General features: G+C 44.7%; 2 protein-coding genes across 8 annotated transcripts in view; one reads left to right on the top strand and one right to left on the bottom strand.

The window, feature by feature from the left end:
• dnajc17 (DnaJ (Hsp40) homolog, subfamily C, member 17) overlaps window positions 1-15,992 on the bottom strand; it is a 209,390-nt gene extending 193,398 nt beyond the window's left edge. For 4 of the 6 annotated variants that reach the window (XM_078563034.1, XM_078563033.1, XM_078563035.1 and 1 more), the window contains exon 1: window positions 15,770-15,992. In XM_078563034.1, coding sequence (XP_078419160.1) covers window positions 15,770-15,844 — 75 coding nt within the window. In that variant the 5' untranslated portion in view covers window positions 15,845-15,992. The remainder of the gene's footprint in view (window positions 1-15,769) is intronic. The other 2 variants (XM_078563032.1, XM_078563037.1) reach the window with 1 other exon arrangement.
• Window positions 15,993-16,276: 284 nt separating this feature from the next.
• Window positions 16,277-16,974, top strand: part of zfyve19 (zinc finger, FYVE domain containing 19) — a 40,647-nt gene continuing 39,949 nt past the window's right edge. For both annotated transcript variants that reach the window (XM_078563025.1, XM_078563024.1), the window contains exon 1: window positions 16,277-16,502. In XM_078563025.1, the coding sequence (XP_078419151.1) occupies window positions 16,449-16,502 (54 nt within the window). In that variant the 5' untranslated portion in view covers window positions 16,277-16,448. The remainder of the gene's footprint in view (window positions 16,503-16,974) is intronic.

Below are 16,974 nucleotides of genomic sequence, written 5' to 3'. Positions count from 1 at the left end.
CACTAGAGCTGTACCTTGAGTATCCTGCCTTCCATTCTTAATTAGCACTTTTCTTAGATAATATCACCACCTTCAACACCTCTTTGATCCTTTTGTCTGTGACATCTTTTGATTAGCTGCTCCTATCACTGCTTGCTTATCCCCACAATCACCCCATCCTCAACTTCTCTCTCCCCCCGCCCCCCACCTTAGACCAGCTTATATTTCACCTCTCTCCTAACTATACTCAGTTCTGCCGAAGGGTCGTGAGGACTTGAAATGTCAACTGATTTCTTCTCCACCGATGCTGCCAGACCTGCTGAGTTTTTCCAGGTAATTCTGTTTTTGTTTTGGATTTCCAGCATCCGCAGTAGCTTTTAGCTTTTTGTTTTTATCTCTGATCCCCTGGCTTGCTGGTAATGGTAGAGTGGGGGATATGCTGGGCCATGAGGTTACAGATTGTGTTCAAGTACAATTCTGCTGCTGCTGATGGCCCACAGAGCCTCGTGGATGCCCAGTCTTGAGTTGCTAGATCTGTTCAAAATCTATCCCATTTAGTACGGTGGTAGTGCCACACAACACGATGGAGGGTATCCTCAATGTGGATGTGGGACTTTGTCTCCACAATGACTGTGTGGTGGTCACTCCTACCGATACTGTCATGGACAGATGCATCCGCGGCAGCCAGGTTGGTGAGGATGAGGTCAAGTCTGTTTTTCCCTCTTGTTGGTTCCCTCACCACCTGCCGCAGACCCAGTCTAGCAGCTATGTCATTTAGGACTCGGCCAGCTCGGTCAGCAATGGTGCTGCTGAGCCACTCTTGGTGATGGACATTGAAGTCCCCCAGCCAGAGTACATTCTGTGCCCTTGCCACCCTCAGTGCTTCCTCCAAGTGATGTTCGACATGGAGGAGCACTGATTCATCGGCTGAGGGAGGGCGGTACGTGGTAATCTGCAGGAGGTTTCCTTTCCCATGTTTGACCTGATGTCCCAAGACTTCATGGTGTCCGGAGTCAATGTTGAGGACTCCCAGGGCAACTCCCTCCCAACTGCATACCACTGTGCTGCCACCTCTGCTGGGTCTGTCCTGGCAGAGATGGTGATGGTGGAGTCTGGGACATTATCTGTAATGGTATCTATAAGGTATGCTTCTGTGAGGATGAGTATGTTTGACTAGTCTGTGAGACAGCTCTCCCAATTTTGGCACTAGCCCCCAGATGTTAGTGCAGATGCAGGGTTGGCAGAGTCGACAGGGCTGTGACTGCCGTTGTCGTTTCCGCTGCCTAAGTCGATGCCGGGTGATCCATCCGGTTTCATTCCTTTTTTTGTGTCTTTGTAGAGGTTTGTTACAACTGAGTGGTTTGATAGGACCATTTCAGAGGGCATTTAAGAGTCAACCACATTGCTGTGGGTCTGGAGTCACATGTACAAATTTGCTTCCCTAAAGGACATTAGTGAACCAGATGAGTTTTACAACAATCGACAATGGTTTCATGGGCATCATCAGACTTTCCAGATTTTTATTGAATTCAAATTCCACCATCTGCCATGGTGGGATTCGAACCCGGGCCCCCAGAGCACTACCGTGGGTCTCTGGATTACTAGTTCAGCAACAATACCACTACGCCATCACACACAAGCACACAAGAAGGATATAGGAAATAAAGAGTTTCTATGTCTCTGGTTAAAATCCATTGTTCACTTTAGGAGATATATGGTGGCTATTTGTGCCTGCACAGGTATAATGAGTTTTGATGGCTCTCTTTTTTTGTAATAAGTCCAGGCTGGGGAGACAGACCGTCTGCTGCTCCCTTGTTTCATTGATTGTAATGGGTCCACACAATGATAGGTATGAGATTTCACAAGGATAAGGGTTGAACTTTATCCTATAATTACTGTGGGAAGTTTCCAGAACTGTAGCCAACTTGAAAATCACGTGACCCATAGCAGCCACATGTTTGGTCCAGCAAAGTCCATTTTTAAGGAAGGTTTGATTTAAACAGTTTGTGATCTCTTTCATGTCTTATGGGCATGATATTCCATACATTATACTATATCTACCACATTGTTTGCCCATTCACTTAACCTGTCTATATCTCTTTGTAGCCGCTTTGTGTCGTCCTCACAGCTTGCATTGCCACATGGCTTTGCATCATCAGCAAACCTAGAGATGTTACTCTCTGTCCCTTCGTCCAAGTCATTAACATAGATTGTAAATAACTGAGGTCCCAGTACTGATCCTTGCGACACTCCACTAGTTACAGCCTTCCAACTTGAAAATGCCCTGTTTATTCCTAATCTTTGCTTCTTGTCCATGAACCAATCCTCTAACCCTGCTAATAGGTTATCCCCAACTCCATGAGCCCTTATATTGCATATTAACCTTATCAAATGCCTTTTGGAAATCCAAGTATATTACATCTAATGGATCCCTTTAATTTACCCTACTACATACATCCTCAATAAACTCCAATGAATTTGTCAAATAGTATTCTCTTTTGTAAAACCATGCTGACTTTGTCAGATCATACTATGATTTTCTAAGTGCACTGTTATGGCTTCCGTAATCAAAGATTCCAGCACTTTCTCCAACGACTGATGTCAGGTTAACCGGACTGTAGTTCCCTGACTTCTCTCTCCCTTCTTTCTTGAATAACGATGTTACATTTGCTAACTTCCAGTTGTTCTAGAATCTAGGGAATTTTGGAAAATCATAAACCAGTAAGGGAACCAACACGAGGGAGGAACCTACTTGACCTCCTCTTCACCAATCTACTTATTGTAGATGCATCTGTTCAAGGCAGTATTGGAAGGAGTCCTTGGGGAGGCAAAGTCCCAGCTTCACAATTAGCATTCCCTCTATCATGTTAAATGGCACTACCATCATACTAAATGAAATAAATTCAGAGCAGGTCTAGCAGCTCAAAACTGGACATCCATGAGGGGCTTTAGGCCATCGGCAGCAGGAGAACTGTATTTCATCATAATCAGCAAACTCATAACCTGATATAACCCTTGCTCTAACATTACCACCAAGCCAGGGAATCAACTCTGGTTCAATGAGAAGTGTAGAAGAGCCAAGAACAGCAATAGACCTAAAAATGAGATGCCAATCTGGTAAAGCTACAACATGGGACTACAAACATGCTAAACAGTGGAAGCAGCATACTATGTACAGAGCTACACAACTGCAAAAACAACAAATTAAATCAATGCTCTGCAGTTCTGCCACATCCAGTCATGAATGGTTCTAGTTCATTAAACAATTAACGAGAGGACAAAGCTCCATAAATATCCCTATCCTCAATGGAGGTGGATTCAGACACTTTTTTTATATTCAACTTAGCCAGCAACATTTATTGCCTATCCCTAATTGCCCTTGCTCAGGCATTTAAGAGTCAACCACATTGCTGTGGGTCTGGAGTCACAGGTAGGCCAGACCAAGTAAGGTCAGACCAAGTAAGGTCAGCAGATTTCCTCCCTAAAGGACATTAGTGAACCAGATGGGTTTTTACAACAATCGACAATGGTTTTGTGGTCATCATTAGACTTTTATTTCCAGGTTTTTTATTGAATTCAAATTTCACCATCTGCCATGGTGGAATTCGAACTCGGGTCCCCAGAGCATTACCCTGGATCTCTGGAATATGAGTCCAGTGACAATATCACTACGCCACCACCAAAATACAAGACTGAAGTACTTGGAACAATCTTCAGCCATAAGTACCAAGTGGGTGATCCACCTTGGCCTCCTCCTGAGGTCCCCATCATCACAGAAGCCAGTCTTCAGTGAATTTGATCCGCTCCACGTGATATCAAGAAACAGTTAGACACACTGGTTACAGCAAAGGCTGCAGCCCCTGGCAATATTCCAGCTGTAGTGCTAAAGGCTTGCTCTCCAGCACTAGCCATGCCTCTAAACAAGCCATTACCTTACAGCTACAACACTGGCATTTACCCAACAAATTGGAACATTGCCTAGCAATGTCTTGTTCACAAAAAGCAGGACAAATTCAATTCATTCAATTGTCACCCTATCACCCCACTCTTAATCATCAGTAAAGAGCTGGAAGCTGTCACTGACAGTGCTATCAGGTGGCATTTACTCACCTGCTCACCGATGCTCAATTGGGTTCCTCCAAGATCACTCAGCTCTAGACCTCATTGCAGCCTTGATCCAAACATTGACAAAAGAGCTGAATTTCAGAAGTGAGATGAGAGTGACTGCCCTTGACATCAAGGCAGTATTTGACTAAGTGTGGCATCAAGGAGCCCTGGCAAAATTGAGGTCAATGCTTAATTAGGGTAAAACTCTCAAAGGAAGATGGCTATGGTTTTTGGAAGCCCAACCATCTTCAGCTGCACGATCAAAGATCTTCCTTCCAACGTAAGGTCAAAATTGGAGATGTTCATGAATGATTGCAGTGTTCAATTCCATTCACAACTCCTCACTTGAAGCAGTCTGTGCCATCAAACAGCACGATTTGGGCAACATAGCGCCTTGGGGTGATAAGTGGCAAGTAACATTCATGTCACATAATAGAAGGCAATGAACATCTCCAGTAAGAGAGAATCTAACCATCTCTCCTTGGCATACAATGGCATTACCATTGATGAATCCCCCACCACCGACATCCTGGGTCATAAAATCTAACTGAACTAGCCACATGAGTACTGTGACTACAAGGGCAGGTCAGAGGCTGGGCAGAGACTATAGTGAATGTCTCACCTCCTGATTCCCCAAAGTGTGTGCACCATAGGCAAGGCACAAACCAGGAATGTGATGGAATGTTCTTCAGTTGCCTAATGAACTCAGCTAAAACATCATTCAAAAAACTCAACACCACCCAGGACAAAGCATTCACTTAACTGGCACCTCATTCAACATGTTCATCATTCATGGTCTCCATCATTGCCATTGTAAACCATCTACAAGGTGCACTGCAGCAATTTGCCAAGGTTGCTTTGAGAGTATCTTGCAAATCCATGATCTCTACAACCTCTAAGGACAAAGGCAGGAAGTACATGGGAAGACAACCACTGCCAAATGCCCCTCCACAATACACACCATCTACTATCACCACCTAAACCTGGACCCTGGATGTCTCCCTTCATTTTCTTATCCCCCAGTGCTGTCATGGACCCTATCAAGTTCATTGATACCAATATACTATAAGAAAATGCTCACCTGACATATTTTAAGGTGGCATATACTTAATTTATTAATTCCAAGTTGATAAGACTGCTAAAAAAGTATACAGAATCCATGGCTTTATAAATTGAAACATAGACTACAAAAGCAAGGAAATTATGCTAAATCCTTACAAATCACTGATTAGAATTCAACTAAAGTATTGTGCTCAATTTTGGGCACCACACTTTAGGATATAACAGCCTTGGAAAGGGTACAGAGGAAATTTTCTAGAATTGTACCAGGTATAAGAGACTTCAGTTACGTAGAAAGAGTGAAGAAGCTGGGATTGTACTCCCTTGGGCAGAGAAGGTTAGGGCGAAATTTAATAAAGGCATTCAAAATTATCATGGGGTTTGATTAAATAAAAAGAGAAAAGCAATGGAAAGATTTGAAAGTATCAGAAATCTTGGGTAACAAAAACAGAAAAAGCTGGCAACACTCTGCAGGTCAGGCAGCATCTATGGAGTTTATGTTTCAGGTCAATGATTTTCATCAGAACTGCTATTTTATGTGGCCGATCTACAGGCTGTCCTGGGGGTGCGAGGGATAGAAGTGGGGTGTGGTGGGCTGGAGATGTGGAAGGATTCAACGCCCTTGGTGAAAGAGAGATGATTAGGACTGGGAAACTAGAAATGGTTAGTGTTGGAGGATGGAGAAGAGTTGTGGATTCAGATCAGAAGATGACAATCTTGGTGAGAGACCCAATGTGTGTGGTGGAACGTTCAGCCCAGGGTCAAGGAGAATAGACTGACTGGCTCAGACTGAGTGAGTCAGTGCATGTAGGTACTTCACCATGATGTTAATACCTAACAGAAAGGAAGATGGTTGTGGTAGTCGGAGGTCAATCATCTCAGTTCCAGGACATCACTGCAGGAGTTCCGCAGGGTAGTGTCCTCGGCCTAACCATCTTTAGCTGCTTCATCAATGACCTTCCTTCCATCATAAGGTCAGAACAGGGGATGTTCGCTGATGATTGCACAATGTTCAGCACCATTCGCGACTCCTCAGGTACTGCTGCAGTCCATGTCCAAATGCAGCAAGACCCGGGCAATATCCAGGCTTGGGCTGACAAGTGGCAAGTAACATACACGCCACACAAATACCAGGCAATGACCAGCTCCAACAAGAGAGAATCAACCATCGCCCCATGACATTAAATGGCATTACCATTGCTGAAACCCCCACTATCAACATCCTGGGGGTTATCATCGACCAGAAACTGAATTGAACTAGCCATATAAATACTGTGGCTACAAGAGCAGGTCAGAGGCTACGAATCCTGCGGCGAGTAACTCACCCCAACTCCCCAAAGCCTGTCCACCATCTACAAGGCAGAAGTCAGGAGTGCGATGGAATACTGTCCACTTGCCTGGATGAGTGCAGCTCAAACAACACTCAAGAAGTTTGACACCATCCATGACAAAGCAACCCGCTTGATTGGCACACCGACCACAAATATTTACTCGCCACCACCGATGCACAGTGACAGCAGTGTGTACCATCTACAAGTTGCAGGAACTCAGCAAAGTTCCTTAGACAGTCCCTTCAAAACTCACAATCACTACCACCTAGAAGGACAAGGGCAGCAGATTCATGGGAATACCACCACCTGTAAATTCCCCCCAAGCCACACACCATCGTGACTTGGAAATATATCGCTGTTCCTTCACTGTTGCTGTGTCAAAATCCTGGAACTCATTCCCTAACAGCACTGTGGGTGTACCTACACCATGTCGATTGCAGTGGTTCAAGAAAGCAGCTCACCACCACCTTCTTAAGAGCAATTAGGGTTGGGCAATAAACACTGGCTTAGCCCGCAACACCCACATCTCATGAATGAATGAAGAAAACTCTCTCCAAACCCAGGTTTGGAAGGACAGAGCTTTAATGATACTGTTGGGCATTATTCTCAATGCTCATCAATAAGCTGCTTACTGATGCCCAGTTTGCATTCCACCCAGGACCACCCAGCTCCAGATATCATTACAGCCTTGGTCCAAACTTGAACAAAAAAGCTGAATTCCAGAGAAGTGAGAGTTTGTTTGTTTGTTTATTTGATATCTTCACACACATATTGAGGAATGGTGGAGAAGTATTGGAGGGATTAGTAGGCTGACTATCAACCTATTGAACTGTGGTATCAGTGGTCATCGAGTTCTGAAGTAGGATTTGAACGCAGAGCTTCCACCTCAGTGGCAATGGCACTACCTCCTGAGCCACAGGACCTCCAGAGAAGTGACAGTGACTGCACTCAACATCAAGACAGCATTCCACTGCCTATAGCATCAAAGACACCCAGCAAAATTGAAGTCAGTGGAAACCAGGGGAAAATCTCTCCACTAGCTGGAGTCATACCTAGCACAAAGGAAGGTAACTGTGGTCATTGGAGGCCAATTATTTTAGCACCAGGGCACTGCTGCAGGAGTTCTTCAGGATAGTGCCATTGGCCCAACCATCTTCAGCTGCTTCATCAATGGTCTTTCCTCCATCGTAAGGTCATAAGTGTAGATGTTTGCAGATAATTGCAGAGTGCTCAGTTCCATTCACAACTCCACAGATGCTGAAGCAGTCTGTGCCCCCATGTAGCAAGACTTGAACAACATTCAGGTTTGGGGTGATAAATGGCAAGTAACATTTGAGCCACATAACTGCCAGGAAATGACCATCTCAAACAAGAATGAATTTAACCACCTCCCATTGATATTCGATGGAATTACCACTGCTGAATCCCCCACGTGGGGGTCACCATCGACTAGAAATTTAATTGGATCAGCCATATAAATAGCGTAGTTACAAGAGCCGATTAGAGGTTGAGAATTCTGCAGTGAGTGACTCACCTCCTGTCTCCCCAAAGCCTGTCTATCATCTAAAAAGGCACAGGTCAGGAGTGTGATGGAATACTCTCCACTTGCCTGGATGAATGCAGCTCCAACAACACTCAAGAAGTTCAACACTATTCAAGACAAAGCAACCCGCTTGACTGGCACCTCATTCACCATCTTAAACATTATCCCCTCTATCACCGATGCAATGCAGCTGCAGTGTGTACCATGTAAAGGGTGCCTGCTCGGGTGGATGTAAAAGATCTCATAGCACTATTCCAAAGAACAGCAACGCAGTTATCCATGTTGTCCTGGTCAATATTTATCCCTCAATCAACATCACAAAACACAGATTATCTGGTTATTATCATGTAATTTCTGGGAGTTTGCTGAGTGGAAATTAGCTACTGCATTACAACCATGACTACGCTTCAAACAAAATAGGACTTCATTGTTGTAAAGAGCTTTAGGATGTTCAGTGGTCGTGAAAAGCACTGTACAAATGCAAGTCTTCCTTTTTTTATGTAGCATAATTCATGACCTCAGGATGTCCATGAACTTTACATCCATTGAACTTCTTTTAACATGTAGCCATTGAAATGCAGAGCATAGAAAGGTGTTAGAAACAGCAATAAGATAATAACCGGATAATCTGTTTCAGTGATATTGGTTGACAGATAAACTTAGACCAGGAAACCAGGGTGCCATGAGGTCTTTAAATCCAACCAAAGGGCAGGTGGGATCTTGGTTTACCATCTCTTCATAAAGTAGGTACCTCTCAGAACAATAACTTGCATTCATCTAGTGCCTTTCATGTAGGAAAATGTCACAAATGCTTCACAGAAGTATAATCAGACAAAAGGTTTGAAGATATCAGAGGTGGTGACTAAATGTTTAAGCAGAGTCTTAAACAAGTAAAAAAGTGGAGTAGAGAGATTTAGAGGGGTAATTTCAGATGCTTGGACCTAGATAGCACGGCAATCAATGGTGGGGAAATTGGAGTGAGGGATGTGCAACAGTCCTGAAATGGATAGATGTAGAGTTTTTAGAAGATTGTAGGGTTGGAGAAGGTTATAGAGATCAGGAGATTGAGGCCATGGAAGGACTTGAACACGAGGATAAAAGATGTTGGAGGATGGGTAACTAATACAAGACAGTGAGCACAGGTGCGCAGAGTGAGCAGAGCTGGGTGCAAATCAGGATCTGGGCAGAGCATTGGATGAGCTCAGGTTTATGAAGGGTGAGAGGCTGGCAAATACACCATTGCAACAATCAAGTCTAGAGATAAAAAGGACATGAACGAAAGTTTCAGTAGCAGATGGGTTGAGCTAGGGGCAGAAATAGATGATGGTATGGAGGTGGAAGGAGGTAATCTTGGTGATTGAGAAGATATGGGGTTAGAAGTTCAGTGCCAGGTCAAATTAGACACTGAAGTTGCAATCAATCTGGCACGACCAGAGATTCTGTCCTGAGAGGAGGGTGGAATCAGTGGCAAGCGATCAGAATTTGTGGTGGAAACTAAAGACAATGGCTTAGGTTGTCCCAGTGAGTAAATGGAGGAAATTTTAACTCATCCAGGACTGAAGGCTATGGAGGGGTGGAGAGAAGCCATGTAGAAGTAGAGCTAGGCATTAGCAATGCAAATATGGAACCCAGTGGCCTGGCTTTAGATGATGTTGCCAGGATGACAGGTAAAGGAGCCATTGCCTGGTGATTTCTCTATGATTGGAATGGAAAGAATGGAACCATGAGCCCTACACAGCTGGATAACGGAGGAGAGACACTGGAAGAGAATGGTGGGGTTGACCACAAAATGCTGCAAAGTAAAGAACATGGAACAACAATGCACCACAAACATAAAAGTAGTCATTTGTAACTTTGATTAAGGTGATTTCAGTGATGTGACAGGGATAGAAACTTGATTGCAGAAATTCAAATATGGAGCTGCACGAAAGAAGGGCAGATTTGAAGCTAGAACATGTTCAAGACGTTGACAGCAAAGGAAGGTTAGAAGTGAATTGGTGGTTCACAAGGACAGAGTGGTCAAAGCGAGGATAGTTTGTTTAGAGGGTGAAGCTGGCAGTTCTGAAAAAGTTCGGGGGTGGGGGGGGGTGAGTTTTGAGGAGAGAACACAGCTAACAAGATCAGTTAACATGGGGGGGGCAGGAAAGGAAGTTGTGTGGTCTGCAGAATAGGGGTGAAAGTGGAGGGGGGTGGTGAGGCAAAATGTCATGCTCAAGATCAGCGCAGACAGGGTAGGGAGATAAGCTAGAAACTACGGAAAGAAGCAGGTTCAAGACTAAGGTGAGGGAGAAGTCTGAATTGGTAAGAAGGGGAAATATGGCAAATGCAGCTGAATGATGGACTCAGTCTTAGAGGCAAATGTCTATGAATTCCTCACATTTATTGTTGGAGATGTGGGTGAAGTGAGTTACAGACAATGAGAAGCAAACCTGTCCAAGCATTCTACCCATTACCCCTCTGTTTTTACCCTTCACATTTTGTTTCACTGAATCATAGGATGGTTATAGCACAGAAGAGGACCATCATCCCTTATTATGGCACAGCTGATGGTAAATGCTGAGTTGTTCAAATCCCAAAGGGAAACTTGAAACAACTGCCACAACTTGTTTTGCTATTTGTATAAATTTTGAGATGCGTGCCTTGAATTCCATAGTAAGACCACCAAATCTTATAGGTTTTTACAAAACTAGATCAAATATTTATTAATAAGAGAAATGATTTTAAACACATATGCAGATCTGCAAATTACTACAGTTATAACTTCTAAATCCCCTTACTTAATCTGACTCCCAGTTACATTTTCGTTAAGGCAGCGGTAAGACACACATTTTTAAAAGACCCAGGCAAAGAAACATGATAAAAGCAAAATACTGCGGATGCTGAAAATCTGAAACAAAAACAAAAATAGCTGGAAAAACTCAGCAGGTCTGACAGCATCTGCGGAGAGGAACACAGTTGACGTTTCAAGTCCGTATGACCGTATGTCAGTTCTGATGAAGAGTCATACGGACTCGAAACATCAACTGTGTTCCTCTCTGCAGATGCTGTCAGATCTGCTAAGTTTTTACAAAGAAACATGATACCCTGAACCAGTCGAATTCAAAGTGAGTTTTCTTAACTTCAGTTCTTTGAAAACAGCAGCTTGAGGCACAGATGCTGAAGGCTTTTCACTTTTTAGATCTCAAAATGCCTACCCTTACACACAGCCTTCACTACTTTATACATATTTTTCCCTTTGAATGCAAATTCCCATTGTCTTTGGACTTCACCTTCCTGATCATAAAACAAAATCATAGTACTAATTTTAGCAGTAATCTTTGGGAAAAATAAACACACTGCTTCTAAACTTCACCTGGCTAGGTGATACATTTCACTCCTCATTTGAAAACAATCTAGTCTGGTTTATTTAAAAATGAAAATGTACTTTTACACCTTACATTCTAAACTTCCCCCATGTTTACATCAAAGCCTTCAGAGCAGCTGCCCTTAATCCAATTAAGACACTCTCTCACACACACACACACTCACACAGACATAGATATCACTATTTTACAATAAATTCCATTAACATTATGTAAATTAATACATTTTCCTGACATCCCTGGAACCACTCTTGCAAATCTTTTCTGCACTCTCTCTAATGCCTTCATACCCTTCCTGAAGTGCAGAGCCTAGAACTGGATACAATATTTCATTTGGGGGTGAACCAGTTTTTATAAAGGTTCATCATAGCTTTCTTACATTTGTACTCTATGCCTTTATTCATAAAACCCAGGATCCCTTATGCCTTATCAACCACTTTCTCAACCTGCCCTGCCACCTTCAATGATTGGTGTACATAATCCCCATGTTTTGCTGTTCCTGTACTCCCTTTAGAAATGTACCCCTTAGTTTAAATTCATCTCTTTTCGTTCTTATCAAAATGTATCACTGCGCACTTCTATGCATTAAATTTCATCTGCCCCGCGTTCACCCATTCCACAAGCCTGTTTATGGTCACTTGAAGTCTATCACTTACAGTTCATTATATTTCCAAGTTCCATCATTTGCAAATTTGGAAATTTTGTCCTCTTTCTCCAAGTCAAGGTCATTAATATATAAATCAAGAAAAACACAGAATTTACCCCATGGGAACACCTTCCTCCAGTCAGAAAATCAACTGTTCACCACTGCTCCCTTTTTCCTGTCACTCAGCCAACTTTGTGTCCATGCACCCATTGTCCCTTTTATGCCATGGGCTTCAACTTTGCTAGCAAGCCTATTACACTGCACTTTATCAAACATTTTTTGGAAGTTCATATAAACTGAATTACCCTCTCTGTTACCTTAATCCTGACAATGGGTTTACACCTGAAGCAATAATCTGTCTTTTATCATTATGAATGTTGAGGCACCTGCTGTTCATGGCCAGCACCTTGGTTTTAAATTGAGAAGGAAACAGAGACATATTGCAGATAACTTGTTATGATCACAATATTTTGTCGGGGGTCAGTAAAAATACATAAGACTAATATCGGAACAAAAAAAAACTCTACAAGTGAGTTCTTCTAGCAGGTCAACACAGATCAACAGGACAAGTGAACAACTGACTAAATATACATTTTAAATGAAATGATAGTTTCATCTTGATTATTTGTATTTTGATAGGAAGAATACAGAGAGACAATATAAAATAAAGGGTACAATTCCAAAGAAGGCGCAGGAGCAGAGGAACTTTGGTGCATTTGTGCACAACTCATCGAAAGCGGCAGGACAGGTTGCAAGCGCAATTAATAAAGCATACAGTATCCTAGGTGTTATTAATAGGGATTTTTTTTTTTGCTGCAAAAATATACTTTATTCACAAAATATCTTCAAACAACATTCCAAAACAATTCAAAATCACCAACGCAAAAATACAAACAGGTTCAAACTTTTACAACACGTATCACGAAATCCATTGATACATACAATGAATATTACATTCATTTTGAGCTGTACAGCCCGAGGGGATTTAATCAGTTCCCAGTCCCTCGGTGCACTATAGCAGTGACCCTTCCCCATTGTGCCTTTGTGGCGGCTGCCCCAAGCTTTAGTGCGTCCCTCAGCACGTAGTCCTGGACTTTGGAATGTGCCAGTCCGCAACACTCGGTCGGGGACAACTCTTTGTGCTGGAAGACCAACAAGTTTCGGGCAGATCAAAGCACGTCTTTCACCAAGTTGATGATCCTCCAGCTGCAGTTGATGTTTGTCTTGGTGTGTGTCCCTGGGAACAGCCCGTAGAGCACAGAGTCCTGTGTCACAGAACTGCTCAGGATGAACCTCGACAGAAACCACTGCATCTCTCTCCAGACCTTCTTTGCAAAGGCACAATCCACAAGGAGGTGAACAACGGTCTCTTCCCCACCACAGCCACCTCGAGGGCAACGTGCAGAGGGAGTGAGACTCCTGGCGTGTAGGAAGGATCTGACGGGGAGGGCCTTCCTCACCACCAGCCAAGCCACGTCTTGGTGCTTGTTGGAAAGTTCTGGTGATGAGGCATTCTGCCAAATGACTTTGACAGTCTGCTCGGGGAACCATCCCACAGGATCCACCCTCTCCTTTTCCCTCAGGGCCTCTAAGACGTTACGTGCTGACCACTGCCTGATGGACTTGTGGTCAAAGGTGTTTTTCTGCATAAATTTTTCCACCAGGGACAGGTGGTACGGCACGGTCCAACTCCGCGGCAGCGTGGCCAGACCCATCCTTCGCAACACCGGGGACAGGTAGAACCTCAGCACATAGTGACACTTGGTGTTTGCGTACTGAGGGTCTACGCACCGCTTGATGCAGCCACACACAAAGGTGGCCATCAGTATGAGGGCGATGTTGGGCACGTTTTTTCCCCCTTTATCTAGAGGCTTGTACATCGCGTCCCTGCGGACACGATCCATTTTTGACCTCCAGATAAAGCGGAAGATGGCCCAAGTGATCGCCACCACGCAGCAGTGTGGAATGGGCCAGACCTGCGCCACGTACAGCAACAGCGAGAGTGCCTCACACCTGATGACCAGGTTCTTACCCGCAATGGAGAGGGAGCGTCGCTCCCACATGCCCAGTTTCCTTTTCACCATAGACACTCGCTCCTTCCAGTTTCTAGCGCATGCCCTGGTCCCTCCGAACCATATCCCCAGCACCTTCAGGCCATCAGCCCTGACAGTGAAGGGGACAAAGGATCGGTCAGACCAGTTCCCAAAGAACATGGCCTCGCTCTTCCCACAATTTACCTTGGCTCCCGAGGCCAGTTCGAACTGGTCGCAGATGTGGATCAGTCTGCGCACCGACAGCGGATCCGAGCAGAAGACGGTGACATCATCCATGTACAGGGAGGCTTTTACCTGAGTGCCTCCACTGCCTGGGATCGTCACTCCTCTTATGCCCAGATCCTTCCTGATGGACTCGGCAAAGGGTTCTATGCAACACATGAAAAGAACAGGCGAGAGAGGACAGCCCTGCCTGATTCCAGATTTAATCAGAAAGCTATCTGTTTCCCACCCATTGATTGAGACTGCGCTACTGATGTTAGTGTAGAGCAGTTGGATCCAATTTCGAATTCCCTCCCCAAACCCCATTTTGGAGAGCACATCTACCATGTAGGTGTGCGATATTCTGTCAAAGGCCTTCTCCTGATCCAAGCTGATGAGGCAGGTATCCACACCCCTGTCCTGTACATAGGCAATCGTATCCCTGATCAGCGCGAGGCTGTCACAGATCTTTCTGCCTGGCACAGTGCAGGTCTGGTCAGGGTGAATCACCAATTCCAGAGCGGATTTGACCCGATTGGCGATGACCTTGGACAGAATCTTATAGTCCACATTCAACAGTGAAATGGGTCGCCAATTTCTAATTTCCTCCCTTCCCCCCTTGTGCTTGTAGATGAGGGTGATGATGCCTTTCCTCATGGATTCTGACATACTACCAGCCAGGAGCATACTCTCGTACGCTTCTAGCAGGTCTGGGCCGATCCAGTCCCACAGAGCCGAATACAACTCCACCGGCAAGCCGTCGCTTCCGGGATATAGTTTACAAGAGCAAGGAGGTTATGTTAAAATTGTACAAAAACACTTTTTCGGCCTCCACTGCAGTATCACATCCAGTTCAGGTGCCACACTTTAGGAAAGGTGTGACGGCATTAGGGAGAGTGAAGAAAAGATTCACAAGAATGGTTACAGGATGAGAAACTTTAGTTATGTAGATAGACTGAAGAAGTTGAGATTGTTTTCCTTGGAGAAGAGAAGGTTGCGGGGAGATTTGCTAGAGATATTCAAAATCATGAAGGGGCTGGACATAGTAGATAGGGAAAAATTGTTTCCACTGGTGGAAGGATCGAGGCTGAGAGATTTACGGTGATTGGCAAAAGAAAAATATTAAGACATAAGCAGAAACATTTTCACCCAGTGAGTGGTGAAAATCTGGAATACACTGCCTGAGGCTGTGGTGGAGACCGATTCAATCAAAGCATTCAAGAGGGAATTGGAAAATTATCTTAAAAAGGGAGAATGTGCAGGACGATGGGGAGGCGGGTAAACTGCTCATTCGGAGAGTAAGCGGAGACCCGACAGGCCGTATGACCTTCTTCTATACTGCAACCATTCTGTGATTCTGACCCTGCCGGCTACGATAATGGGGGCACTTGTAAATGCTGCCTCCTGACAGGCAGCACAAGGCCCGGCTTCAGAGTCAGTGACTGGAGCTGGCGGGGATTTCAAACCATCAACAGACATTTCCTTACCTCTTTCCCAGTGGCATCCTCACTGACTTCCAGCAGTGAGTAGAGGTCCAATTGCAGGATTTCTTTAGCTGCCATCTTTTCCCACACTGACTAAGAGTAACCGAGACCCGGGTAGCGGATTCTGGCCCTTCCTTTCACCCTGATTGTAAACTAAACTCAGGCCTCCTACATTCACAGTCCACCTCTCAACCCGAACTCTAAACACACGGGCCTAGCGCACTGCGATGTCCCCCGGGATTGTAGTCCCTGAGGCTCCGTCTTTCCGCTCACTCTGCTGCCTCTTGCTCCAGAAAATACTACAACTCCCAGCAAACAGCACGGTATCCGCGGACCGCGTTGGGATTGTAATCCGCTAGGCATCCAGCTCACGGACATCAAGTGCCTACAAACGACCGCGGTGCGCGCTGGGATTTGTAGTCCGCGCGGTTCCATCTTCCAGACTCTGCTCGTTTGCCGCAGGAAGGAAAGACTACATCACCCGGCGTGCACTGGGGATTGGTTTACTTCCGGTCGGTGGCCCTGGAGATGGAGAGTGAAGGTTGAGTTCGCTGATCAATGCAACCTGATGACATGGAATGTCGGAGGGTCGCAGTGGGTGTAATGTGACTCAAAATAGTCAGGTTATTTCTTTTTACATTGTATTACATTTCTGTGAGGTACACAGCAACGCTGACTGAAGATGGCTGGAAGATGCTACGGCTGTGCGTCCAAATTCACTCTCCTGAGGAAAGAGGCAAGTTCATGTTTTTCCAATACAGGCTGTAAAATTCCAGTTTGTGTAAAACTTTACTCAGCGTCAGGCTCACCAGTGGTTCACTCATCTCTACTTATAATTAAACTCTGCTCAAAACATGGAATCATTACATTTGTCCAATTAACCAATAGTGTGCGCTTTTTACTTGATAGAATTCAAAGGATACCGACTGTGTGGAACCACAACTTGTATTTATATCGTGCATCAATGTGGAAAACATCGCAGTGCATTAAGAGGGGAAAGAGAGAGAGAGAGTCTTGGTTGAAAGGATTGTCTTTTTTAAATGAGAAAGAGATTGGAGATCAAAGGGGCTGGGAGCCAAAGATGCTGAGGGCTGTGTCACCAGTTTCTTCACTGTCGCTGGGTCAAAATCCTGGAACTCCCTCTCTAATAGTACTGTGGGTGTATCTACTCCACAGGGGCTGGCAGCTCACCACCGCCTTCTCAGGGC

This window comes from Cetorhinus maximus, chromosome 18 (genome assembly GCF_964194155.1).
Source record: "Cetorhinus maximus chromosome 18, sCetMax3.hap1.1, whole genome shotgun sequence".
NCBI lineage: Eukaryota > Metazoa > Chordata > Chondrichthyes > Lamniformes > Cetorhinidae > Cetorhinus > Cetorhinus maximus.
This window is presented reverse-complemented; position numbering and strand designations above follow the sequence as displayed.